The sequence below is a fragment of the Mesocricetus auratus genome, unplaced genomic scaffold (genome assembly GCF_017639785.1).
Source record: "Mesocricetus auratus isolate SY011 unplaced genomic scaffold, BCM_Maur_2.0 Super-Scaffold_100007, whole genome shotgun sequence".
NCBI lineage: Eukaryota > Metazoa > Chordata > Mammalia > Rodentia > Cricetidae > Mesocricetus > Mesocricetus auratus.
In genome coordinates, this window is record NW_024429191.1 from 55,496,522 (window position 1) to 55,523,707 (window position 27,186).

General features: G+C 39.2%; 1 protein-coding gene and 1 non-coding gene across 3 annotated transcripts; one reads left to right on the top strand and one right to left on the bottom strand.

Annotated features, from left to right (window-relative positions):
- Positions 1-1,276: 1,276 nt before the first annotated feature.
- Positions 1,277-26,920, bottom strand: Nsrp1 (nuclear speckle splicing regulatory protein 1). 2 transcript variants are annotated; one of them, XM_005067368.4, is made up of 7 exons: positions 26,647-26,920; positions 25,412-25,505; positions 10,994-11,050; positions 6,166-6,294; positions 5,044-5,251; positions 4,104-4,212; positions 1,277-2,570 (listed from the first exon to the last, which is right to left on the bottom strand). In XM_005067368.4, exons 1-7 carry the CDS (start codon positions 26,664-26,666, stop codon positions 1,577-1,579), a joined length of 1,611 nt encoding a protein of 536 aa, XP_005067425.1. In that variant the 5' UTR covers positions 26,667-26,920; the 3' UTR covers positions 1,277-1,576. The 2 variants fall into 2 exon arrangements, with proteins under 2 accessions (XP_005067425.1, XP_021081297.1); XM_021225638.2 differs by lacking the exon at positions 26,647-26,920 and adding an exon at positions 26,183-26,615.
- On the top strand, positions 9,096-9,220 carry LOC121141668. Its single transcript, XR_005878632.1, has one exon. It is a non-coding gene; the product is annotated as a small nucleolar RNA SNORA33 (small nucleolar RNA).
- Positions 26,921-27,186: the final 266 nt, after the last annotated feature.

A 27,186-nucleotide genomic window follows, 5' to 3' on the forward strand; every position in this document is an offset into this window, starting at 1 on the left:
TCTACAAGAATGTAACATTTACTAAGTCAGCCAGGGATCTAGACATTTGATTTGTAATGTTTTCTTTTAGGACCTAAGAATATAGTAAAATAATAAATATTAAGCATAACTCTCAATATACAATGGTTTTTCATCTAAGCCAACTTGCCACTAGACCAACCTTATTCTTCTAAAACGGTGAACTCTACGATAAAGTATCATGAGATAAATGACCTTTCTGTAATGGGAAAACATGGCAAAGAACTACTTTTCCCCCAGTGGTCATCCTTTCTTTACACATGAATAAATTTACAGTATTTAACTGCCAGTGTCAGGTTTCAATGACTTAGTTCAAAAATTATAGTTTTGTTTGAACAGAGAAATGGAGTTTTAACAGGTTTCAGTCTCCTTGTTGGAGTATATAAAACATTTTTTTTATTCTTAGCTGACAGATTTACTTATACACCAACTTACTAACTTGCAAAATACAAACTTACAAAACAAAGTGTATCTTCTAAACAACAAGGAATTAAACATGAACGAAATCACTGCCTCTTTTCAATCCTGGGCATCAATTCCAGGGCTGTGTGCATGCTAGGCAAGAGCGCTATTACTGAGCCTTGTCCCTAACACGGAAATTACTTTTACAATACAGTAAAAGGTGAGTTAAATGTGAGAGTACATCACTATCTTTATTTTTATTTAAGCCAACTATAGTGTGGATCAAAAAGTTAGACAACATGCATGATCTATATGGTGTATTTTAAAACCAATTTCAGAACATATACCATTTTTTTCTACTTCTAAAATTAAATATTTTAACTTAAAAGGCAGTATTTACAAAATAGTTTCTACAAGAGAAACATGACAAACTGGACATGGGGTCAGTCATGTGCCTGTAGTTCTAGAACTCAAGAGGCTGAGACAGGAGAATCACCTGAGCAGAAGAGTTCCAAAGCAGCTTGGGCAACAACAGTGGGACCTTGTCTCAATAACAACGACCCCTCCCCCACCCCAAGATCCAACCCCTCAAACAAAAACAGAATAAAATAAAAAAACTCCAAGCTGGAGAGATGGCTCAGTATTTCAGACTACGTGTTGCTCTTCCAGAGGACCCAAGTTCGATGCCCAGAACTCACACGGTGGCTCACAACCTTCTGTAACTTCAGTTCCAGGGGGTTCCATGCTTTCTTTCTGGCCTTCTCTGTGGGTACTAGTCACCCACTTGGTGCATTAACTCACGTGCAAGCAAAACACCATTTGGGTAAAATAAATAAACACAAAACCAAAATAAATCTCAAAAGCAACATTATTATTTTTAATGGTTATAATGCAGCCAATTTTCTTGACAAAGAATCTACAGGAAGATTTAACGCTGTATGATTCTTGAGTGCAACCAACAAAGTGCTACAGCTTAGGAACTATCTCACAAGTCCTGCCAAGCACTGAAGCTGTAAGAAGTGACTTTTGGCTTCAAAAATTTTGAAAATACACTTTAAAGAAACGTCACTGTTCACATACCCACTTGCTTTCTTACAGCAAGTTCCAGGGGTCACAGTGTTCTATGCTTCCAAGGAACTCCAGATCCCGGCAGTCATTAGTCCTCCTCTTTCTCAACGTAAGTCTTTGCATTAATCCGAACCATCTGCCTGGCCAGGTACCTGTCTCTGGCTGACATCACAGTTTCCTCATTGCTCCGCTTTGCAAACTTGCTCAAGGCCTCAGGGGGCCTTACTTGCTCACTGCCCTTCTCCTGCCTTTCCTCTGCCAGTCTGTGTTTTGTTACTAGCGATGTTTCAGAACGAGAGGACTTTTCTTGGTCCCCATTGTCCTTTTCCATGTTTCTTATTCTGCTGGATCTTTCCTGGTCAAGAAACTCACCCTTTGGTCTAGACCTTGGGCTGCTTTCCCTCCTGTCTCGATTTCTCTCTTGTCTTTCCATCTCTCTGTATTTACCACTGTTTTCATATCTTTCCTTTCTTCCTTTCATATGGTCTTCTTTTTCTTTGCTTTTCCTTTCTTTCTCATTGTATTGGTCGTGGTCATTCCACTGTCTGTTTTTCTCTTGTTCTCTAGAGGAGTATTTCTCCCTTTTCCACTCTCTGTCCTGTCTTTCTCTCTGTTCTCGTCTCCTCAGATTATCTTCTTGCTCATGTCTCTTACGGTAGTGATCTTTATGATCGGTTTCTCTGTGCCTGTCTTTCCGGTGGCTGTGGTCCGTGTGACAGCTCTCCTGGTTTCTGGCCTGCCTGTCCTGGTGCTGACCTCCCTTCTGCTCGTGTCCTCTTGACTTGGGACTTCTGGGATGGTGCTTGGTACCGTGTCCTCTTTCTTCACTAGATGACCGTGAGTGGGCCTGATTGTTGTGATGCTTGGGGTACTTCCTGGAGGTTTCTGTGTCTTCTTCCCTTTTGTAGTTGACTTTATTTTCTCCCCTTTCATCATCGTCACTGCTCTTAGTGTCAAAATCACTGTCAGCATCTGGGTTTTCCTCCTCTCCACTAGCTTGGAGAAGGCGGTTCTGCTGCGGTCTGTCCTCTGGATTTGCTTCATCAGAGTAACCCCTAGGCTTCTCTTCTTTTATTCCAGTACTAAAAGAATAAAACAAATCATATAAATAGAAAATGCTACTTTATTAGTTGTGGAAAACAAAGGAACGCTAATGTGAATTTTCTCAACACTTTACTCAATACAACCAAATATATCTGATCATCCCATGCAGAAGTGATGTCTATTTATCTTTTCAATTAGTACTTTTAAACAGCTGAGAACATTTTAATATTGATAGGAGTAAAATCCTTCTCTCGTAGGTCACCAGGACCTTTAAGAAAGGATCTGTACAAGGTCTCATTTTTCTTTGTAGTTCTAGATAAAGAATAATTGGAAAAAGTAAGGTATGCCATGGATCTAAGTTCTATTTTCACAACATGAAGTTCAAGTTGTGATTATTACATTTTTTTTTCATTTTGTTCTTTAAAGTCCTAGAAATACATGAGGATAATTTCCCACAGAAAACAGTACCAAACACAATTCTAAACGTTACTAATTAAACTTTTCCAAGATTAGAAAGGCATCGTAAACCTGATACAGTGCCTCAGTGCTCATCACAACAGAAAAGAAACTGCTCAATCTTCTGGCTGTGCATGCCATCAGGAACCCTAAAATTATCATAACACTACACTTTTCCAGCTGGGTGATTAACTCATTGATAACACCACACGATTGCTTGTTCCTAGTGCTGGAGGAATGGATGGAGTTAAGCATGCTAGTCAAGTGTTCTAAAATATTCATGTCCTCTGCAAATTCTCCTTTACATTTAGCTATACTGTACACATGACACAATTACCTTACCACTCCTATAATATCTTAAAATTTTATATAAGAGTCTTCTAATCCTTTGCTTTTACCAGATCAGAGAAGGATAACTAAAATGTCTACAGAAATGGTAATAACTACATTTGAGCTGTTTGGTATTGTAGTCATTAGCCTAAAATGGCAACATAATACTTGAAATGTAGAACTAAAATTAAAATTTTAGATTTTATTTACTTTTAAGTTACCTGAATACCCAACCTGTGGCTCCTGCTGATATCAGACTGGGCAGTTTTAGGCTCTGATTTGTGAATATGACCTTTATGGAGGCTAGGTTCTATTCAAGAAAATAAGCCACTTTCATATATTATGCTATCTAGTGTCATGTAGAATCACAGGCTGTATGACCCAATCCTTTACCAATCTCTCCTTACTTCTTGCAGTAATTGTTCTCAAGCGCCAGGGCTGTAAATGTTTTTAGTTTGACCACACTTTTGTATGGTTCCTCCTTTAAGGCTATATATAAGCACTTAAATATTCAGAAATTCTGTACACTAAAACATTTTGATATAAAATAATAATTTTTTGGTGAGCTATAGAATAAAAATCACAATGAACAGAATCTTTAGGTTTTTAAGTTAGGAAACTGTACAACTCCACTCATTCACGCAACTAGGTCATGCTGGCTGACAACACAATAAATACCCAATGCTTTACCTTTCTACTCAAGAGTTTAAAATGATTCCCAAATTGCGTAACTACGGACTGTCAAAGCTATCTTTCTTCTAAACATTCCACTTGCTGCCTCTTACCTGGCTTCACGGAAGCTGGACTTAGGAACTGCCTCTTCACCAACGGCTTGATTTAACAGGTGCCTATAAAATCCACTAAGATCTTTCTGTTTGGTCACATCCAATCGTGCTGGAGGGGAAAGCAAAGACCAAGTGAGAATATGGATTCAGTAAAGGAGAGCACAGCTTCATTTTACACATGCAGAAAATATATCATACAGAGATGAGTAGACATCCTCTAGCCCAGGTCCAATGTTTTAACTGATGTGTGTCTATGCACACACATGTGGAGGCCACAGGATAGCCTGTGGGAGTTGGTTCTCTTTTGCTATCAGGGAGTCCTGAGGAATCAAACTTAGGCTGTCTGGTTTGGTGGCAGGCTCCTACACCTGCCGAGCCGAGCCATCTCCCTGGCCCAGATATAACCTTACAGATTTAGTTTTCTTTCACTTGAAATTGAATAGCATTTGCCAACTAAATTACTGATAAGTACATATCATAGTTTGACCTTGAGAAACACTCAACTCAATGGCTAAGATATTCCTTAGCCCCTGATTATTAATGATATTCTTTTTCTAACTGCCCAGTTACTGTTCCTTGAGTGGTGTTAAACATTTTCTCATTTAGAATATGGAATTAGAGTTTAAAGTTTATTTATGCTTCTGGCAAATGTAATGTTGTTATGCCTTGTAAATGTTTTTACATTTGGAATTTCTAAGACAATGGTTTGTAATGATCATAGTTTAAAGTAATAAAATAAGAACTAAATGAAAAGCCCCAAAGGAATAACAGTTACTTAAGGGTTCAGCTGTGTCTTTGGTGTAACACTGCCTCTATGACCATACACCGACACACAGACTGTATGTTGAATTCATTACATACACTGCAGTCACATACACTTCATGCACTGTAGAGCAAATGGCTGGAGCCGCAGTCTGCTGTCATACCCTCCTCCTTTTACCTTCCAAGGCAGCCGCCCTCTTTTCTCTTTCCTCCTCTTCAGCTCTTTCTTCAAGTTTTTTTTTATAAGCAGATGTCACAAATGCCTCTTTGTCATCAAATTCTCCTTTTTCCATCTCTCGTTCTCTCTGTATTTTCTTTTCCATTCTTTTTTCCTGTTCCTTTTTTCTGATCTCCACTGCTTTTAGTAAGTTGTGGATATATTTGGGCTAGGGAAAAAAATTTAAAAGGACGAAACAAAATGACACCCAATAATATAGAAATATTAAATCTAAATAGTGTGTCTTTATAAAACTCAGAATAAATTTGCTAGCGAAACTACTACTAAAAGGTTTCTACTATAAATTGAAGTGTAGCAGAGGGAACGGTAGCACACACTTGCAATCCAAGCCTGGGGGAGTCAAAGGCAGGATAATCATGCCAAGTGCAAGGCCAGTTCAGTCTAATTCCCAGTTCAAGGTAGATGAGAGCTAGAGAAACCTGCCCCCCTCAGATGCATACACCAGATTGGCCTCAGATTCCTCAGTGCCATCATGTTTACTTCCTAGCTCCTACTTTTCTTTTTTACTTTGTTTTATTGAGATAGTGCATGACACAGTCCAAGATGGCCTTGAACTTTCTATATATCTAACGATGGCTCTCATCTTTGGACTCTCCTGACTTAGTCTCCCAAAGGCATATGTCACCATGTCTGGTTCTAAAAAAAATTATTTTTTGAAACAAGGTCTTACCATGTAATCCTGGCTGTCCTTGAACGCATACTCACTTGCCTCTGCCTCTCAAGTATTGGGATTTAAAGTGTGTTCCACCATGCCTGGCTACTTGATAGACTTAATTCAATAAATGAATCAGAAAACAAACCAGAAGCAGTTTAAATCTAATATACAGAACTGCTAAAGAAAAAGTTTAAAAAAAATAGTTGCAAATATTTCAAGTTAAAAAAATCAAAATCCTGAATAATTCATTTGATATCTGCTAGGGCCTAGATTCTAAAACTCAAATCTATAATTTAGAACCAAGAACTCATTGCAACATTTTTACTTAAGTCACCAATAGTACCAAAAAACCAAAACCAAACACAAAGAAAAACAAGATCAAAGAAAATTGTATTTCAGCTACTAACCTTTCGGTCTTTCCCCAGAAGAAGTTTGGGATTACTTTCTTCCTTTTTTTTCTGCATTTCATCATAAATGCTGTCATACTCATACACAGTGGAATCTTCTGCAAGAGCTTTCTGAATCTCCAGTTTGGTCTTTAAAGAAGGTAAAAGTTTTAAAAATATGCACCAGCTGACAGATACCACTAAAAGTCTTTTTTTTTTTTTTCAGAAAGGTTCATACATTAGAAACGTGTCTTAGAAACTGTACAATCACACTTCAAGATGGGAATATGAATGTGAACTCTACAGCAGACCATCTGGGTTTAAACCCTGGCTCTACTGGCTTTGAGCAATTTGTGTGCTTTAATTTTCCTCACCCAGAAGGATGATTATTATATGTTTTCTAAGTTGTGATAACACAGGGAGCAAGTGCTCAATAAACACTAACTATGACATTTTCAATTATATTCAATTATCCACATCAAAAATTTCAAAAGTTATGGGCGTCATGACTGAGCAACACATAGCCCTGGATTTTTATGTTATGTTTAATAAATTAGGTTTCCTAATGAATTGAAAAACAGAGTTCCTAACATTCAAAAATCCAAACAGCATTAAATGGGAGCCATATTATTATTAATTTTTACATTATCAATCATATAATGTCCTCTACTTTTATCATGTTTCTGTCTTGTTCTTTCTCTTATCTAGAGGCTGTAGAGATGACTCAGGGGTTAAGAGCACTAGCTGCTCTTGCAGGGACCTCGGTTCAATTCCTAGAACCTGCTACATGTTGGCTTACAACCACTCATTAACTCCAATTCAGGAGATCTGATGTCCTCTGGCTTCTGAGGACATCAGGCACACAAGCAGTGCACATACATACATACATACATACATACATACATACATACATACACACACACATACATACACACACACACTCACACGTGAAACTTATACATATGAAATAAAGTTTTAAAAAAAAAAGAAACTTAACCTATGAGTTTCAAAGCTAGCTCAACCTCTACCTCTCAAATGAGGCCATCTCTGAGATATTTAACTACCAACATTGTGTTTGAGTCTGATTAAACACTGTACATGGCAGTATTTGACTCTTTTCAAGATTTATTTTCTTTATGTGTATTTTATGTATATTTTGCCTTTATGCATGTCTGTGTACTACATAGTGCCTAGGAGGTCAGAAGAGGGAGCCCAATCCCCTGGAACAGTAATGAACATGTGGTTGTGAGCCTCCATGTGGGTATTGGACCTGACCCTGGTCTTCTGCAAGAACAGCCAGTACTCTGAATGCCAACCTATCTCTCCAGCCCTTGAACTCCTAATAGTACGTTTAGTGTTACCACCTTTTTACTGCTCTACAATTGTAATTTTTTGATCCAACTCATTAGTTTCTAAAATGCAGAGCTGTGCATTTTTTTTTTCTTGAACTGCTATACTGACTTGTTTAATACAGATGTTAAGAGTGGTCCTTTTAGAGGCAGGCAGTGGTGGTGCACACCTTTAATCCCAGCACTCAGGAGGCAGAGGCAGGCAGATCTCTGTGAGTTCAAGACCAGCCTGGTCTACAAGAGCTAGTTCCAGGGCAGCCTCCAAAGCCACAGAGAAACCCTGTCTCAAAAAAAACAAACAAAAAAAAGAGTGGTCCTTTTTAAGAAAGGGTGATATAATTATTTAAAAGAATAACCTGGTTATCTTAGGTTTCTTTGTAGCACTAAGGATTGAACCCCAAAGTCATGTACATGGCAAACAAATCCATTACCACTGAGCTATAGCCTCAATCTGCCATACACTAAACCTTCAGAGTCTAGAATAATGCACATATAAATGAATAAATTTTATCTGAAATACTGTTAAAAATACCAAGAATCCCACATCCTGGACTTCTCAATATTCAAAAAATGAATGATAGTGAACTATTGCTTACTCCACAAACTATCTGGGAGAATCCAAAAAGGGAAAAATGGCATCTAAGAAATTACATAGTCACCTCCAAAACCAACAACACATCTGAAGTAGTGGCACATGTAATCACAGTACTTAGGAGATGGAGGCAGGAGGATTAGGAGTTCAAGAACAGGGTTGGCTACATACTGAGCTTCAGGTCAGCCAGGGTTATAGAAAGACCCTGTCTTACAAAAACAACAAAAGATAGGAGTGCTCTGAGATAAATGTATCACTTTAAAGAACTATATCGGGCTGGGCAGTGGTGGCGCACACCTTTACTCCTAGTACTTGGGAGACAGAGACAAGCAAATCTCTGTGAATTCGAGGCCAGCCTGGTCTACAGAGAGTTCTGGGGCAGGTTCCAAAGCTATACAGAGAAACTCTGTCTCAAAAACTGAAACAGCAACAACAAAAATTATGGGGGGGGGGGGAATGGTGAGGGCTGGGGAATGGAGGCTAGAGAGATGGCTCAGTGGTTAAGAGCACTGGCTGTTCTTCCAGAGGATCTGGGTTCAATTCCCAGCAACCACATGGCAGCTCACAGCCATCTGCAACTCCAGTTCCAAGGTATCCAACACTCTCATACAGATATACATGCAGGCAAAACACCAATGCATATAAAAATACAGATATGTATATGTGTATGTATATGTATATGTAGAGAGAGACAGAGACAGAGACACAGACAGAGAGATCAAACAAACAAGAATTTTATGAGGCAAGCCAATCAACAACTGATTCATGCACCTCGAAACATCTAAGAAGCCGAGGGGCTGGAGAGACAATTCAGTGGATAAGGGTACATACTGTTCTTGCAGGGGACCCCAACTTAGTTCCTAGTTCCTCCATCTGGCAGCTCACAACCACCCATCACTCCAGCTCCAGAGGTCCAATGGCCTTGGCCTCCTTGGATATTTACATTACCCAAGGATATGCATATATCAATATACAGATACAGTCACACATAATTAAAAATAATAAAAATAAAGCCAGACAATTAATTTGTCTCTAACAATGTTTCTGTAGAAATTTAGAAAAAGATGGCAATGGTAATGCAGTATTACAAGTCCTGAGGACAACAGTCATTAGGTCCCTGAAAATGGCTACAATATTGTAACACTGGGATGCATTTTTGTAAGGCTTTTAATTAAAACTTCACTATAACTAATTCTAAGAACTTAAACTTGAAAAAATACCAACAAAAAAAATCTCTGAAAAGGAGCTGGTGAGAGGGCTCAGTGATACCTAGCCTGACCAACCATGAGGACAGGAGAGAGCAGTCCTGGAAGCTAGCTTCTGATCTACTCACAGATACCATGACGTCACATTCCCTACCTACAATTTAAAAACCAAATGTAACAACAACAACAACAAAAAACCCCAAAACCAAACCAAACAAACAAAAACAAAATAAACTTGGAAAAAGTAGTATGAAGCAATGCATATACACCTATCATCCCAGCACTTGGGAGGCTGAGGCAAGGGCATTAAAAATTCTAGGCTAGTCTAGGTGATAGGCAAGACGTTATTTCTAAATAAACTAAAACAAACAAACTCAACACAGCACAGGAGAAATGGTTCAGCAGCTAAAAGCACTTGATAAGCAAAGCTGACCCCACATCCAAACCCTGACACCACGTACAGGAGTGGGATGTGGTGGTGCACATCTGTAATCAACACTGCTGCAACAGGGTGGGAGGCAGACACGGAAACGCACTGACAGAAACTAGAAATAAGACTAGAAAGACCATCCAACAAGGTGGGGGGGAATTCCTGACCTCACATGTGCAAGGGCATCTCTCTCTCTCTCTCTCTCTCTCTCTCTCTCTCTCTCTCTCTCTCTCTCTCTCTCTCTCTCTCTCTCTCTCTCTCTCTCTCTCTCTCTCTCTCATCTTTAGAAATAAACTCACAAAGTATATATATTACTAGCTCATTTGGTAAGTGCTAACAATCTTGGCATTAGACTTTTTTCAATTTAGATAATTACACTAAAATGCTGTATTTCATAATGACACACAGCATTTTTCTAGTGAAATAGTAAAGGACAAAAATTTCACCATCAGTTCTGTATAATTCAGGTCCAAATAAATAAGGAAAAGAAAAAAAGACTATCAAAGTATCATCCATTCCTAGTTTGTATTTTCTTTACAATTTGGTAAATGGTAACAAATTTCATGATAAAAGTTAGTTTGGAATTAGAGCAGCAGAGTAGAAGTGGGAACAAAAGCGAGCAGAGGCAGTCACATCAGGGGCAGGCGAGAAGGGCGGGCGCACAAGGTAGCTCTCTCAACTTTGTTCACTGCATTATACTTTGGACCATCAAAATCTGAGATATGCTATTCCAAAAGTAGAGATCAGTACATTTTCAGATCTAGTTGTGTCAACAAAAGGGACAAAAGATACTTTCTTAGTTGGAAGCATGGGCGAGTTCTCAGAATTTTGAAGATAATGGATGCCTGGGAAGAAGTGCTTAGAGCCACTAGGCTGCTCCTAACAAGACCACTGTCTAATAGGACCTGACTACTCCCCACTTCCTGGCAGATGAATTTGAAGTAATTGTGCAATCACTTTGGCTATGGCTAGACTTCTTCTTCTGACAAGTTAAGTTCCAAGCAAAATTCAATAAAGAAACAAATTCCAGAAATCCAAACAACCTATTACCAGACTCCTGAGTCAGTCAAAGCAAAGCTGGTTTAATCTACGACCTGTTATTACAAAGTTAATTGTATCTTCCTTTAAAGCTTATAAAGTCTGCAATCTCTATAAATTGAGAAACATTTTATACATTTTAAGAAATAACTTCATTACGCACATTTATTCTATTCTCCTCTCAGTACTAGGTACCAAACACTTGGTAAAGTGCATTGCCCCCTTTCATCCCTACCTGTTTCATGGCCTGCTTCTTAGCAGCTTCCCTCTGAAGGCTTTCACTCACGGAGGTCTGCAAGACAGAAAAATGTCATTGTTTACCTAATTTAAATTCTTTTTCCAGTATTCTGATTAGCAAATGGTTTCTTACCTAAGAGTTAAAAATAAAAAGGTAATACTAATTAACAACAGGGTTTTTCCCCCTAAATATCAGGAGACAAATTAATTTCCATTGTAATGCATCAGAACAGACTCTAAGACACACACAAAAAAAAGCTGGTTGTGAATTTTGTACACTGAAGTGGGTAATACAGAATAATGAGCTATAGACATAGGTGGATTTCTGTGAGTTTGAGGCCAGCCTGGTCTACACAAAGTGAGTCCCAGGACAGCCAGAGCTGTTACTCAGAGAAACCCTGTCTCAAAAAAACCAAAACAAGCCAACCCCCCTCCCCTCCCCAAAGCATGCTCAGCATTACAAATAGAGTGAAAGTATGAACTGAAGGTACAAGATACTGCTGCAATCCAGCTGAAATAATTACTATCTAAAAGACAAGTGCTGCAAGGATGTAAGAACAGACAGTCCTGCCAGGAAGTCACTTGGGGAAACAGGGTGGAGGTTTCAGAGTGAATCAGAACAGAACTACATTGTAATCCAGTAATCCTACTCCTGGGTATTCAGCCAAAGAGAATGGAGCTAGCATGTTAAAACACTACTAACGTGTGGTCAAATGTATTGGTCACTGAATCCAGATCTCCCTGGAAAGCAACACTCGACAAAAATTTTTGTTTGTCTTCTGAGACAGAGTCTCACTACTGTAGCCCTAATTAGCCTGGATCTTGCCATGTAGAAGACCAGGTTGGCTTTGAACTCACATAGATCTGCCTGACCCTGCCTCCTCTAAATGCTGGGATTAAAGGTGTGCATCCCTACATTCTGTCAGATTATCAATTTAAAACATTTATAGGAATAATATATACTTCCAATGTATTTTATGCCTATCTTTCTAATTAGTGCAAATTAAATGAGTTTTTATCTTCCTTCTATAAATCAGAGACAGCAACAACAAACTCTTTAATGGAAGAAATGGATTTTATACATACAGAAATGATATATAACTATGTCAACACTTATATTAGCACACAAACAATTTTAATTTTGCCTAAGACCACTTTACAGTAAATCTAAAGAGAAAATTCATTAATGGTACCTTTTTGTTTAACTACAGATTACCATTCATTTTAAATTTAGGAAGACAAAAATTATTCTCTAAGAAAAAATTTAAAGATTTTATACTAAAAGAAGCAAGATGAAATATAAACACGCGAATTATCCTAAAGATGAAAAGAAATCTATAAAGATACTAAAAATGCATTTTCTGCCAAAAATCGGAAGGAAAGAAGTTTACAGAACCTGAAACCTTGCAAATGTTTTAACTCATCAACACTTTAGATAGCACCCAAGTAAGTAGGGTTTTATCTCTTTTAGTTTCAAATAAAAAGTTAGCACCTTTTCTACAGGTACCCATCACATAATTCTAAGGGTTAAAGACAGTAGATGATGTTGGGTGGTGATGGTGCACACCTTTAGTCCCAGCACTTGGGAGGCAGAGGCAGGTGGATCTTTGAGTTTGAGGCTAGCATAGTGTACAAAGCTACACAAGGAAACCCTGTCTCAAAAAACCTAAAAAGATGTAGTCAAGTACGGTCATTGTATGCTGCTGGCTTGCTTTCACCGAGAGGCTATGTAGCAATCTGAAGAATTTAAGGACATTTATATTAACTTTTCCCCACTCATAATCTTTAGCTGAACCAAAGATTTTCATTTTTATAGAGATTAACCTGTCATCCTGTACGTAGTAAAAAGTATGGAAAGAGGGGGCATTTATTGCCTTTTTCCCTGAGATAAGAGTTTACATACCCACTGTCCAAAACAGCTATTAGCTAAAGAAAAACAATTTAAGATCCAACGCTTCTTTTCAAATGGCTCGTAGCTACGATCTGTTGTGTTGGGAACTCAAGAGATGAGAACCCCCTGTTCTTTTTTAACTTTGACCTTTTACTCAGGGTCCTGTAACTAAGTAATCACTAATATTTACACTTATTGAAAACGCAAAATCTGCTTAAGAATTGTGAAAAATGTGTGAGATTTTTATTATCAGCTCAGACTGAAGACAAAGCCAATTGTCCTTATCTGTAGAACACCAAAAGAGGAAGAATTTTTGGCTTAAAATTGTTCAGATCTCTGAGTGCATGAGCAGGTCAAGCACACAAATTTATTAAATACCATAATATTTCAGAAGTAGAGAATTAAAATTTCAACTTAATTTTTAAAATGGAATAATTATTTTAACACTTTTAAAACATCATTAGAGGATCTTGCTGTGTAGAAGATACCATCCTGGGCACTACTGCTAGTAAATAGACACCCAATAAAACATCTCTGCTCAAATAGATGTTTATAACATAAATATCTATATATACACACACATATACATACATACACATATATAGTGAGTCACTCCCAAGAAGCTAAAAGTCCAGAAATTATCCAGTTAAAATTTCAGAAACTGTCCACCTTTGATCCAAGTCCTCGCACTGGAAAAGCAGAGGCAGGCAGATCTTTGTGTGTTCAAGGCCACAAAGGGAGTCCCAGGTCAGACAGAACTATACAGGGAAACCCTGTCCTGTTTCATTAAATACGTATTTTCACCGGAATGGACCAAGGCCACTTCTCACTGAGCAACCAAGAATAGAAATAACTGGCTCTCTCTGCGAGGCATTCTGTATGAATTCCTATTTTGCGCCCAGCTTTGCTTCTTCTTTTGTTCACGCTGTAGTACAATACACTTGACTTTGACCTATTTCTGGCTACACACTCTAGATTCACCTATTTTTGGTTACCTGCTTTCTGTTCTTAAAAAAAAAATCAGTTTTAAACTGCAGTTTGTCTTCATTCAAGACATAATTTAACTTATTTACAATGTTTAGACTCAGCTGCTATACTATAATTTGTCTTTTATTTCTGGATTACACTTCTGATTCTACACCATATTAACTTGACTTTACAAGTTCTAGCTCTGACTTCTATTTCTGAATTATGTCTTTAATTATGTTCTTCTGAAGATTGAGGCTTCCCTGGAACCAATATTCCTAAGCACTGGCCCATTACTTTTATAGAATTTTTGGTTGTGAGCCTAGCCTTTAATGACTGAGCCATCGCTCTAGCCCTGGCCCCTTACTTTTATCATTGGTTCATCTCATTCACTTGACTGTGACAACAAACACTCACCTTACTTTAAAATAGTTACCGTATAATTTTTATCTATTTTAATGCTTCCCCCCATTTTTACATTTTAACTGTTAGATAGATCCTCCCTGTGGGGCCCAGGTTGGCCTCAAATTTGTATTATTTCATTATTCCTGCCCCAGTGTCCTAAATGCTGAAATTACAGGCATGTGCTACCATGCCTAGCGTAGTCTGATACATTAAAAATAAATAAATAAATGGGGCAAGGGAAATGACTCATTAGTTAAAGTGTCAGTACTGGAGTTCAGAACTCAAGTGCATGCTGGGTAGGTATGAGGTCCACCTATAATCCCAGCTTCAGAAGGCAGAGGCAGGGGATCCGCAGAGGGAACTGGTTGAATTAATAAGGCACATAGGTAACCAGGATGATTCCTGACATCTACTTCTGGCCTCTACACAATATATATGTTGTAGTTAGATACGGTGTTAACTGAAAGTAAGACATATACTTCAAACTCTCAGATACTACAAGGATATTTGGGATATGGCTAAGTGGTAGAAGACTTACCTAACATGCATGAGGTCCTGGGTTCAATCTCTAACATAACAAGTGAAATAAAATTTAAAAACTACCAGCCGGACATGGTAGTGCACGCCTTTAATCCCAGCACTTGGTGGGGGGGAGGGTGCAGAGGCAGGTGGATCTCCGAGTTCAAAGATAGCCTTAGTTCTAGTGTTACACAGAGAAATCCTGTGTAACAAACAACAAACGAAAAACCTACCTAGACAAAAACACAACATGGTATGTTCAAAGAGGAAAGCAAGAGAGGATAAGGGATATGGTAGATAGGGAACTAATAACTCAGGACAAGAGTCATGCAGGCTAATGATTTGGTGTGCCTTAAAATGACAGCTGTCAGAAACCACTCAGCAGTCTGCTGTGTGTGTAACAGCTCTTGCTTTTGTTGAAGCTGTGTGTGTAACGGATCTTGCCTTTGTTGAAACAATATTAGACAGATATTTCTACACATTGCATGAGCTAACGTCACATTCTACCTTACCTGCTTTGTATGAAAATTTTTTGGAGATAAAAAGCCATATCAAAAAATGTGAGCAGCATAAAGGGAATGTATAAGGTCAGTTTTGGATTGCACATAACAAAAACAGTATAGTTCTCTAACACATATAGTGTAAGAACCTGCTTAAAGGAAAAAAAATGTCAGAACTTCTATATCTCGCTATATCAACCCAAAATTAGCGATAGAAAAACAAGTATTTTATAAGTTTAATGAAAACATGTGTGCAGAAACTTATCTCTTCCAATTTTCTTTAACTTACCAATAAAATTAAAATTCTGCATGTTTTTTTCAGTTAGAAACATAAACTAGTTTTCAAAAGCATCAATATAAACCATGCTGGCAACAGCTAGCACACTCAGAAGAGCTAAAGGTCTTATTATCCTTCCTGTGTGAGCCCAATTTTAATGAAATATACTTGGCAATGTGCTCTTTTTAAAGACAAGAAATAGTTTGGGACCCCATAGATAATAGCAATGACCAAGTCAGGTGTGCAGTGTGCCCAGGACAGACTTTATTAGAGTTCTGTTATAAATACACAGTCTCTTGACACTAAAGATGTAGTTCTTGCAGATAAAGCCGGGAGGCAGGAAATGAATCTCCTCCCAAATGCTGCTTCTTATCTTTAAAGTAACCTCAAATTATTACTAAACTAATAAAGTAATTTTGTTTCAGAAAGTGATTTGATCTATTTTATTTTGAGCTTTTGATAAGTCCAAGAGTGAGATGTGGGATTATTACTTTTTGTCTGACTATAAACACTGAGACATGTCATAAAAATAAAGGAAATGCTTTGTAAAAACGATTTTTATGGTAAAGCTGAAATAAGCAATATCAAAGCCTGTCAGTATAGTATATGAAGATGTACACAGTTTTACACAAATAAAAAAACTAATTTTGTTATTTAGCTCTGCAAATTTAGAGGTAAGAATTTTACTGGCTTCTAATTAAAAATTGTCAGTTAAATAGAATAAGTGAGAAAGAGGCAATGAGCTTGTATTTAAATTCAATAAAACAGTACTAATTCCAAAAATTAACAGTGAATATTAGTGACTTACTTGTGAAAATTTTCTATTATAATGCCTCCTAGCTAATATTACAGTCCAAACTGGAAATTAAAACTAAAAGGCCACAAAAAAAAGCCAGGCTACTAAAAATTACCAAACACAATGTGGGATGGAGCCAGCCAAATAACGAGTGCTTAATGACTGTATACAGAGAGGGTCCTTCTGCATAACATGCATACAACTCACTGCTCTTCTACCATGTGTCAAGCACCAAAGCGGGCACTTAAGATAGACTATTTTCATCTTTAAAACAAACTTTAAGCAGCTAGTATCATGGGTCAGGCTTTGGAGACAAGGTTTTGTAGTGTATCCCAGGATGGCCTCTAACCCAGGCTCCCCCTACCTTGGCCTCTGTAGTGCTGAGATTACAGGTGTGCAGCACAGTAAACAGACTAAGACAATCACAATACCAAGCTAAGAAAGCAAAGTTCACTCTGCTACAAACTGCAAATTAATAAAAGCTGCAGCCTCGTCTTTCTCCTGATCCCTAGAAATGACACAGGAAATCCACAATCATGGTGGAAAGTTACAAGTTACCCTCTATACCTGCAACTTAAAGACAGAAGGCAAGGAATCAAACTACCCACAGAGACTGTGCAAAACAAGGGTGGGAGTGGCTCCAAGGGCTGGTATTTTGAAGCAAGAAACATGAATAGCAGAAGACAGATTTATTGGGGGTTTCACAATAAAAGGAGCAATATAAGCTGGGTGTTGTGGTGCACGCCTTTAGTCCCAGCACTCAGGAGGCAGGCAGATCTCTATGAGTTTGAGGCCAGCTTGATCTACAGAGCAAGTTCCAGGACAGCCTCCAAAGAAACACTGTCTCAAAAAAAAAAAGGAGCAATGTAGATGTGGACTTTTACATACTGCCTCCTTTGGGAAAGGCAAATAACAGATTTCATTTCTGCCTTTATTGGAAATAATACATGAGCACAGACAGACAAGATGTCTGGTCTCAATTATGCCACTGCCCCAAGACAAGTGGCTAACTCAATAGTAGAACACTTGTCTAAAATGTGTCCTATGTGAATTTGAGAAGGACTGAATAGGGTGGAGGTAAGAAACACTTCAAGTAAAAGAAAAAAAAAAAACAGTTTTCAAGAGCAAGAAGTTCAAACTACTAAAACAACAATTTTCAGCTGTATATAACTAAATTATGCTATAAAGCTGGATCTCACATACACATTTTTGCTTAGAAAGAAGCATTTTAATTGGTAAGACTGAAAGAAAAATTCACCGAGCTCAGTAAAATAAGCAAGCACTTAGCATGGATAAATACCTAAAAGGAAGTTTAATATTTAATCTGTCTTCTAACATATGGTTTTATTCTATTAGTCACAAATTATGTTGTGACACGTATTTGTTATCATGGGTACTTCTGGAAAGAATCATCAGGCATGGTGATACCACTTGTAATATTATTTTCAGTACTGAGGAAGCCGAGGCAGGAGGATCACAAGTACAAAGTCTGCTATATCAAAAACAGAAGAGGGTGGAGAGAAGAGGGAGAGGAAAAAGGAGGAGGGAGACAGATAGAAGTTATGCAGCCCAGGAAGGAGTCAGCAAGTGACGGGTTGTTGGCCAACCCAGCTATCTGTTTATGTAAATAGAATTGCATCAGTAGGCTGAAGAGACGCTCAGTAGTAAATAAAGCTAACTCTGCAATCATGAGGACCAGAGTTCAGAGCTCAGCACTCATATAACAATCTGGGCAATTCCACAAACCCCTGCTCTGAGGGATGTGGATAAGAATTGCTGGGTCTTGGGCTGGAGAGATGGCTCATTGGTTAAGAACACTGGCCACTCTTCCAAAGGTCCTGAGTTCAATTCCCAGCAACCACATGTTGGCTCACAACCACCTATGAGATCTGATGCTCTTCTCTTTTGGCATGTAGGCTGTATGCGTAGATGTATAAAATAAATACTTTTTAAAATTTTCTGGGTCTTACTAGCTTCTAGCCCAGCTTAGAAAGCCCAAGTCCAGGTTCAGGCAGAGACCCTGTCTTAAAATAAATAAATGGATAGTAACAGAAAAGAGCATTTGACACCTTCTCTGGCCTGGGAGTGTGCACTGAGAAAAATCAAAGAGTATCTCATAGGAAGTAGTTTTTGCTCTCAATTATGAAGGGTGGCTATAATACGGACATGTAGAGATGTATGCGAAAACTTTCATTACGAAGAAAAACAGAGCTGTAAGAGCTAATACCTTGGCTTTGCATGGCAACAGAGTTAGGCAAAAATGCTAAAGACGCATTTGAAGGTCAAAGCATTAAATACAATTAGATTAAAGAACTGAGGGGTAATAAAATGATTAGAACTGTGCTTTGTGAAGATCAGACTGACTGACAACATATTTAAAATTAATATAAAAAGAAAGCGATGATGAAACTATTTAAAAAGCTATTAAAATAACCCAAAAGATAGGCATAAAAGGATGGTAACCACAGGACTGGAAGAGAGGATACACTGGGAAAATAGCAATCAATACATTGGTAGGATCAAAAACTACTCAGATCACTGTACAGAACATCAGAACATGCTTTCTTAATTAGGGCAAGAATCTCTCATTGTCTTTGCTATCTTCTGTCATTTAACGAACCAGTAAATATTCCTAATTAGTTCAGATAGTTAAAAAACAAAAAACAAGAACACATAAATACAAGTACTAGAATACCACTTTCTATGTAAAATTAACCATGGGGCTACGGAATGACTTAGCATTAAGGACGAGTTCAAAGTCCAGAATCCTTTCAAAGATGGATGTGGCAGCCTCACTTGTAACTCCAGTACTCTTATGGCAAGGTGGGAGGCAGAAACAACAAAGAGCTTTCTCCAAATATGGTGGCAAACAAGAACCCTCACCTCAGCTTGTCCTCTGACCCCAACACAGGTGCTTTGGCACAAGATGCATGTGCACATGCGCACACACACACACATGCCCAATACACACACACACACACACAAATACACAAAACCAGTGCAGAATATAAGTACCTCAATACCACAGAATGCATGTGCTAGTGCCCCCTCTGCTGGACCACTGGAGATTAAGTATGGCCATGAAGAAAACAAAACTAAAAAGCAAGAGCTTTGCTTTGCAATACTTTTTCTCCAGCTGTATCTAATGCTCTTACGAGGAGTGGATCCACAAAGTCCATTTCTATGTATCAACAGTACTTTGGAGAATTTTACGGCTGTTTAAACAGCTGGTTATGAAAAAAAGATGTTTTAGCATTATTTAGACTTCACAAATATTTAAGTAACCTACTTTACTTCTCAGTACAAAGATAAACTGGGATGAGGCAGATAAATGTTTTTACAGGCAAGTAAGCTATTGTGGGGAAGTTTTACACTCTGTTCATTAAGAACTGAACTATAATTCCCTGTTCACTGCTGCTGGGGAGGTTCCACCAATGGAAGACCAAGGTTAAGAGGATGCCAGAGTTATTTCTCCTACCTAAAACACAATCTCTACACTGGTTTCAGACTCTTCTAGAATCTAGATAACTCCAAGTCCCACCAGATAATCTTGGCCCCTTGATTCCAAAGCCCATCATGACGTCTCTATTTATCACTGCTTCTTCCTACTGCTGCTTTCTGTTGCCTCACCATTTCCTATTGTTGGCTTCTCAAGTCATTTACAATCTACATGATCAGTTCCGTTATGGGAGGGAGGACAGAAGAAAGCTAGAGTAACATGGTCTATGAATGTATCTTCTGACTCGAGTACCCTTGATCGGATGCCACTACCCTAGCTTCACAACAGAAAAGAGAGCCACAGCATCAGTGAAGTTTCATGTTGCGTTGTTTGCCAGGATGATTAAATGTAAAAAGGAATGATAAACTACCCAAGTGTTCTGTTGACTCCAAGGTAAAAATAAAGAGTGATTTGTGTATTAAAACAAGCCACAGGAACACCAGATATTTAATGGAAAATAGTCTTTTTTTCAACAAATGGTGTTGGAAGAACTGCATAGCTACACGCAAAAGAATGAAATTTGATCACTACTTCAGATCACAAAAAAACCCAGAACTCTTAGAAGAAAACACAGATGTGAACCTAGTGGCCTTCGCTTAGGCAATGTTTTTCTGACATATGGCACCAAAGCACTAACCACAGAAGAAGAAAAAAAATGTCTTCCTCAAACTGAAATTTCACCCTTCAAAGCACATTAGCAAGAAAATGAAGACAAGTCACCAATGAAAAAATTACTTACAGTGGGGTGTGGTAGCACACGCCTTGAATCTCAGCACTTGGGAGGCAGAGGCAAATGGATCTCTGTGAGTTCAAGGCCAGCTTTGTCTATAAATCGAGTTCCAGGACAGCCAGAGCGGTGACACAGAGAAACCCTGTCTCAAAACAAATAAACAAACAAAAACCAACAAAAGGAAAAAGAAAAAAATAGGTCTCTAAGTAAGCAGTTATAGTAGAATATATAGAGAAAACTATTGCAACCTAGTTTTAGAAACAGGTAAATGATATACAGACATTTCTCCAACATCACTGGCCATCAGGAAGATACAAATCAAAAGCACAATGAGGTGCCACTAGAAAGTTATGTTAAAAGGAAAGCTGGGTGAGGTGGCACAATCTTTAATCTCAAAACAGTATGTGGAGGGGGAGAGGGACTGTTAGGACTGCTACATAACACTGACGGAAAGCAAAGTGGTGTCACTACCCTGATAATGCCACAGTTGTTAGTATTTAATTATAGAAACCCGCAAAAAGAATATACCCAATATAAGTGAAAATGCATGCCCATACGAAAACCTCTAACATACAGGTGTTCATAACAGTACTAACTATAGCCAGAAATTCATGCACACCAACTGGTAACTAAATAAAATGCAGCACAATCAATTATTATTCAGTAATAAAGAGTGGGGCTGGGAGAATTGCTCAGTTGATAAGATCCCTTGCTGTACAAACATAAAGACCTGAGTTTGAATCCCCAGCATCCTTATAAAACTGAGAGTGCCAATAGCCCCAGCATTGGGGAGCTTAGATAAGTAGATCTTGGAACCTCACTAGCTTGCTGGCCTAGCCCAAACGGCAAGCTTTCAGCTTAGTGAGAGACCTGTCTCAAGGCATTAGGTAGAGAACAATAGAGGAAACATCTGAAACCCTTGTTTGGCATCTGCACGTGTGTGCACAAGTGCCTAAGTCCCAATATTCATGTACAGCACCACACACACATACAAATTAAAGTTAATTTAGAAAATAATATGGTAGCCATGTGTGTGGTACTGAGTTCGATTCACAGCATAGCCAAAAATAAAAATATTTTAAAAATAAAGGAATGAGAGGAAAAGGATGTAAAATAGCAATGCATTTTTAACTTTAAGACTATTTATGCTAAGTAAAAGAAACCACTGCCACCCCCCAAATTTCATTTATGTGAAATATCAGAACAAAGAATTCATAGAACGAAGTGAAAGGTTGACAGGGTTTGGAGAGCAACCACAATGGGTACAGGATTTTTGCTGGGTGATAAAACTGCTATAAAATTATTGATGGTTGTACAACCCTTAAAATGAGCTATCAATGTAAAAAGGTGAAGTGGGCGGGGTACTGAACCTAATGACCCAGCATCCACATGTGGGAGGTGAGACCCCTTTCCTACAAGTTGCCCTCTGACCTCCACACAAGAACCATGGGACACAGTCATACAAACATACATATGCATATATGCGCATACACATACAAAATAAATGTAATTTTAAAAAAACAGAAGGGATTGGAGATTTAGCTCAGTGCTCACAGAGTGCTTGTCTAGCAAGTACAAGGCCCTTGGGGGTGGGGGGAGGCAGAAGTATATGCCATGTAGATGGTATCTCAGTATTTTCTTACAATGACCACACAGGATAGCCTGAGTATCTCACTATTTTCTTAAAAGGGGAAAACCAAGTCAATGAGATGGCTTGTCAGGTTAAAGTGCTCGCCACACAGCATGACAACCTAAGCTTGATGCCTGGATTAGTAAAACAGTGGAGTGTGGTTGCATGTGTCTATAATCTTATGGCTCTTCTGGGCAGATGAGAAACAGGGACAGGAGAACTGGCTAGAGGTCATCTCCACAATCTGAAATCTCTTCTCTCCTCCCCACTCCCATTTCTTTTGAGACAAGGTCTTCTTACACATACAGCCCAAGCTGGCCTCAAACTCTTGACTCTCCAACCTCAGACTTTCTCCCCTTCTGTGCTTCACAATTCAAGAACTATCTTCTCAAGATAAACACAAGATAAAAATGGGATGGCATCACTATGTAAACTAAACATAGTACTCAAAAACTACTTAGAAATGTAAAGCTGACATTTCATACAAATAGTGCAAGATATTCCACAATCTGGCCTCAACCTGTTAAAGCCTCATTGCAACATTTTTTTCTCTAAACATTCTCTTATCTAAACACGTTACTCCACAAAAATGCCTTATAATTTATGTTCTTTGTTCTCTCCCAACTGATTTGATCACCACCTTTTTTTTTTTTTAACTCAAATCTAAACCAGCTTTGAAGGCTGCTTAAATGCCTACTCCTGCCTGGTGTTCCTTTAGCAAAATCGATGATTTTGTCCTCTATATTTCACTAACTTTTTTTTTTTTTTTCGGTTTTTCAAGGCAGGGTTTCTCTGTGGCTTTGGAGGCTGTCCTGGAACTAACTCTTGTAGACCAGGCTGGTTTCGAACTCACAGAGATCTGCCTGCCTCTGCCTCCCTAGTGCTGGTATATTTCACTACCATTTAAAGCTCTCTTATTCAAACAGAGTAAGAAAAAAAATGGAAAAATGTAGGTTTGAGACTCTGATAGATGGTGTTCAAATCTTATTATTACATTTACGTGTGTGTGTGTGTGTGTGTGTGTGTGTGTGTAGGCACACAGGTACCACAACACACAAGCAGAGGAGATCAGAGGACAAATCGAGAGTCAGTCCTCTCCCCTCACCACGTGGGTCCTGGAAACTGAGCTCAGGTGTCAGGGCTGGCATCAGATGCCTTTATAGACTAAACCATCTAGCTGTCTCCTGTGTTCAAATCTTAATCTTGCCATTTACGTACTAGATCTGCGGACTAGTAATGGAAAAATTTCTTAACCTACTTGAATTTCAAATTCATCTGTAAGATGAAAATAAGACATATATCACAGGGTAATTGTGACTATCAAAGGATAGTAAGTACACAGGAATCCTCACTAAATTAATTTCAGTCTGCTTCAGTGTGTTTACATGTGTCTCTGTCACTGAACTTTAAACTGGTTGAAAACACTAACACTGGCTTTCAATTTATAATGGGGTTAAATCCTAAAAAGCCTAGGTATCCTAAGGAAAAAACACATTTACTATTGCTGGGTGTTGTAATACATACCTTTAAACCCAGCACTCAGGAAGCAGGGCAGAGACAGACAGAGCTTTGTGCGGCCAGCTTGGTCTACGCATTAAGGTCCAGGTCAGCCAAGCTATAGAGTGAGACCCCATCTCAAAACATCACCAACAAAATACACTTAATACACCTTAGCCTCCCAAACATAATAGCTTAGCTGCGAATTATATTGTAGATGGGCCATTCACTCTCTTAATCCCATGACTGTTATCTTTAGCCTACTAACTCTGTCCAGTGTGCAGGAGAGTACTGTACAGATAGTTCAGGAAGACCAAAATTCCAAGTTTGCTTTTACTGAATGTATGCTGCTTTTGCATTATCATAATGTTCAAACTCATAAGCTGAGTCAATGTAAGTTAGTGGGCTTTATCTATTTGATGATGCTCCCTCCACAATTGTTATAATTACCAATGACTACAGACATAGAACTCATCAACTTGTGACAGGCATGGCAGCACACCCCTGACTCCCAGGACTTGGAGGGAAAGTCAGGGCAAGATGATGGTGAGTTTTCAGCCAGTCCAGCTACATACTGAATTCCAGGCCAGTTACTCTGTTACACATGAAGCTCTTGCTTCAAAACATATTGTGCTAATAAAATCTGCACATTTTATATGTAAATTTAACTTTAATTTTTAAAAACCATGAGGCAAATACAACCTTTTTTTTTAAAAAAAAGCAAATACAAAAGACCTACTTATGCTAATATATAATTAGAAAAACTTGAAAGAGAAGCTTTTTTTCTTTTGCCAAAGCAAAAGAGGTGATAGATGAATCTGATTCAAGAGTCTTTAAGAAACATACATGACTTTAATGTTAAAATAAGCACACACAGTCGGGGTGGGGGTGGGGCATGCCTTTAATCCTAGCATCTCTATGAGTTGGAAGCCAGCCTGGTCTACAGAGCCAGTTCCAGGATAGCCAGGGATTCACAAAGAAACCCTGTCTTGGAAAACAAAATAAAATACAAATAAATTAAAAAGGTAAGCATACACTTGGGGCTTGTTTCTGGGGGTAAAAAAAAAAAAAAAAAAAAACAACACCTGGGTAGGTTTCAGAGGAAAACACTACTTTGACTGCCAAAATAGAAAATGTTCAGCCGGGCGGTGGTGGCGCACGCCTTTAATCCCAGCACTCGGGAGGCAGAGGCAGGCGGATCTCTGTGAGTTCGAGGCCAGCCTGGTCTACAGAGTGAGTTCCAGGACAGCCTCCAAAACAATACAGAGAAACCCTGTCTCGGAAAAAAAAAATGTTCATATTAGATACACAGTTTAATCAAAAGAAATTGTATTCAATAGCTCAATTATAACAAAGTAGTTACATTTAACAGACATGGAAGGAATAACTACAAAAACCATTTCACAAAGAAATCATCATCTTAGGTCAGTTAACACATTAGAAGCTAAAAAACTAGCTCATTCCTAGAAACATAACAGATCTGTAGCTTCGCCATTAGTGTCTGGAAAAAGTGTACAAAACTATCTAAAAATAAGTGTATGGGAGGCATCTTAAGTCATACAGAAAACAGCAGCAGAGCTCTCTTTAAACAGTCCTTTTGAAGGGTCTGTAAATAACACTCCAAAACCACTGTAGTGACAACAAAGGTGAAGGCACCGATCCACAAGCAGTTCTTAAATACAGGCGTTAAAAATAAGTTTCCTTACCTCATCATCATCATCAGAATCATTCCCAAATACTGACGGTTTTTGCAAAACTCGGTGCAATGGCTGTGTTTTCTTTGGCAAAATAAGCCCATACCTGCATATTTGTTTTTGAAATAGAAATCATGCCATTATCTTTAAGTTAAAACATAGCACATCCACTACTTCTTCCGGATGAACTGCCCAAATCAAAACTTATCATACACCCTATAAACACTTAACGGACTTGGTGCTTTGCAACGATCTCAAAATTCTAATGTGTCATGATTTCATAATTATTATCTGCCTACCCTGGACCAAACTCAAACATTTTTACTAAGGAAGAATACAGGGATGTTTAAAATAGTGAAGTGACAGTAATCTTCAACAGGCACACAATTTGCTAAAAATCAAAATGTTCTGAACTGTCCTCTGACTTTTCCCACTGTGTACTTACACAGTTCATAAGTTCTTAATAATGAAACCCACTTAAACTTTTTAAAGAATTAACTGAGAAACCCAAGCATAAATCCGGGCTAGTTCCCATTCGCTAATTGGGCTAAACTGCTTTTGTCTGGGAGCAGGTCACCATGGGGGAAAGCTCCCATCACCGTCGATTGAGCTCACTTGCTTTGTCTTAGCGCCTCTGAGAATTCAACTCAGATCGTTTATTGAGGTTTTTGGCTTTGAAAACGCAGAGGCCACGGGACGTGTCATCGCAAGGGTTTAAACACCCAAGCACAAGTACAGTATGTCTTTCATGGCAGCGTACAACCCGGTTTCCTATATGCCTACCCTTTTCTGTGGGTTCTCAGCACCACACTCCTAACACCAGAAGGGAGGGCGGGAAGCAGGCCTTGAGCGTCTGCCAAGGAGCACAGGCCCTCTAAGGAACCCAGGACTTTCTCTTCTCAGTGCCCCTGAGCGCATCCAACCCGGAGAAACTCAAGCGCGGGGTAGGAAGCAAGACTGAGGGGCCTCAGACCGAGCTTTTGGAAAATAGAAAAGTCTCGCTCTCTGCCCCTCAGCCTAACTTCCTTTATTTCCTCACAAGTTTCTCAAACTTCGGGCTTGCACCCTGGAAAAATGTACGGGACGGGGGTGGGGAATCTATGTTGCTCGGGATTCCTCGCCTTCTCCTGCCTCTAGCCCTGACGGCAGCGCCCTGCACTTCCGGCGACCTCTGACGCCTCAGTCTAAAGCCTCGGGCTCCCTGGCTTCTTACTCCCCAGCCTGATCCTAACTCGCGCATCACTCACTGCCTGCCCGGGACCGCCATCTTGTTCCCGTCTCCGCTGGACGTGGCTGACGCGGACGTGACGCTAACGCCGACGCGGGTACGCACACTTCCGGTGTCCCGAACTCGCTTAGCGGTGGGATGTCGTCCCGGGGATGTTTCCACGACGTTGGGAGGCCGTGTCCTAGCGGCGCGTTTTGTTTCGGATCCGACAAGTGGTCTTGAAGTCGACGCTAGGAGAGGACGACAGAATTGGCTCGTGACGCGCGGCCCTGAGACGAGCCGCGTCACCGGAGATAGAATCACAAATCCAACCGCGCGCCGGCTGAATCCCGCCCGGGTGGGGGTGGGGCCAGCAATCTGAATTTTAATTAGTTTCCTACCCGCTGCCTGCTGCTCTGACTGTCCGTTTGTTTTCTTTCTAAGCTGTTCAGGATTTCTGGCTCTGGGTAATTAGAAAACGAAAAGCAGTAATAGGCCAATGAGAACCGGTTGTTTTCTTCAAGCAGGGTCATGCTGTATAACCCGACTGCCCTAGAATTCAGGATCCTCCTGCCTCGGC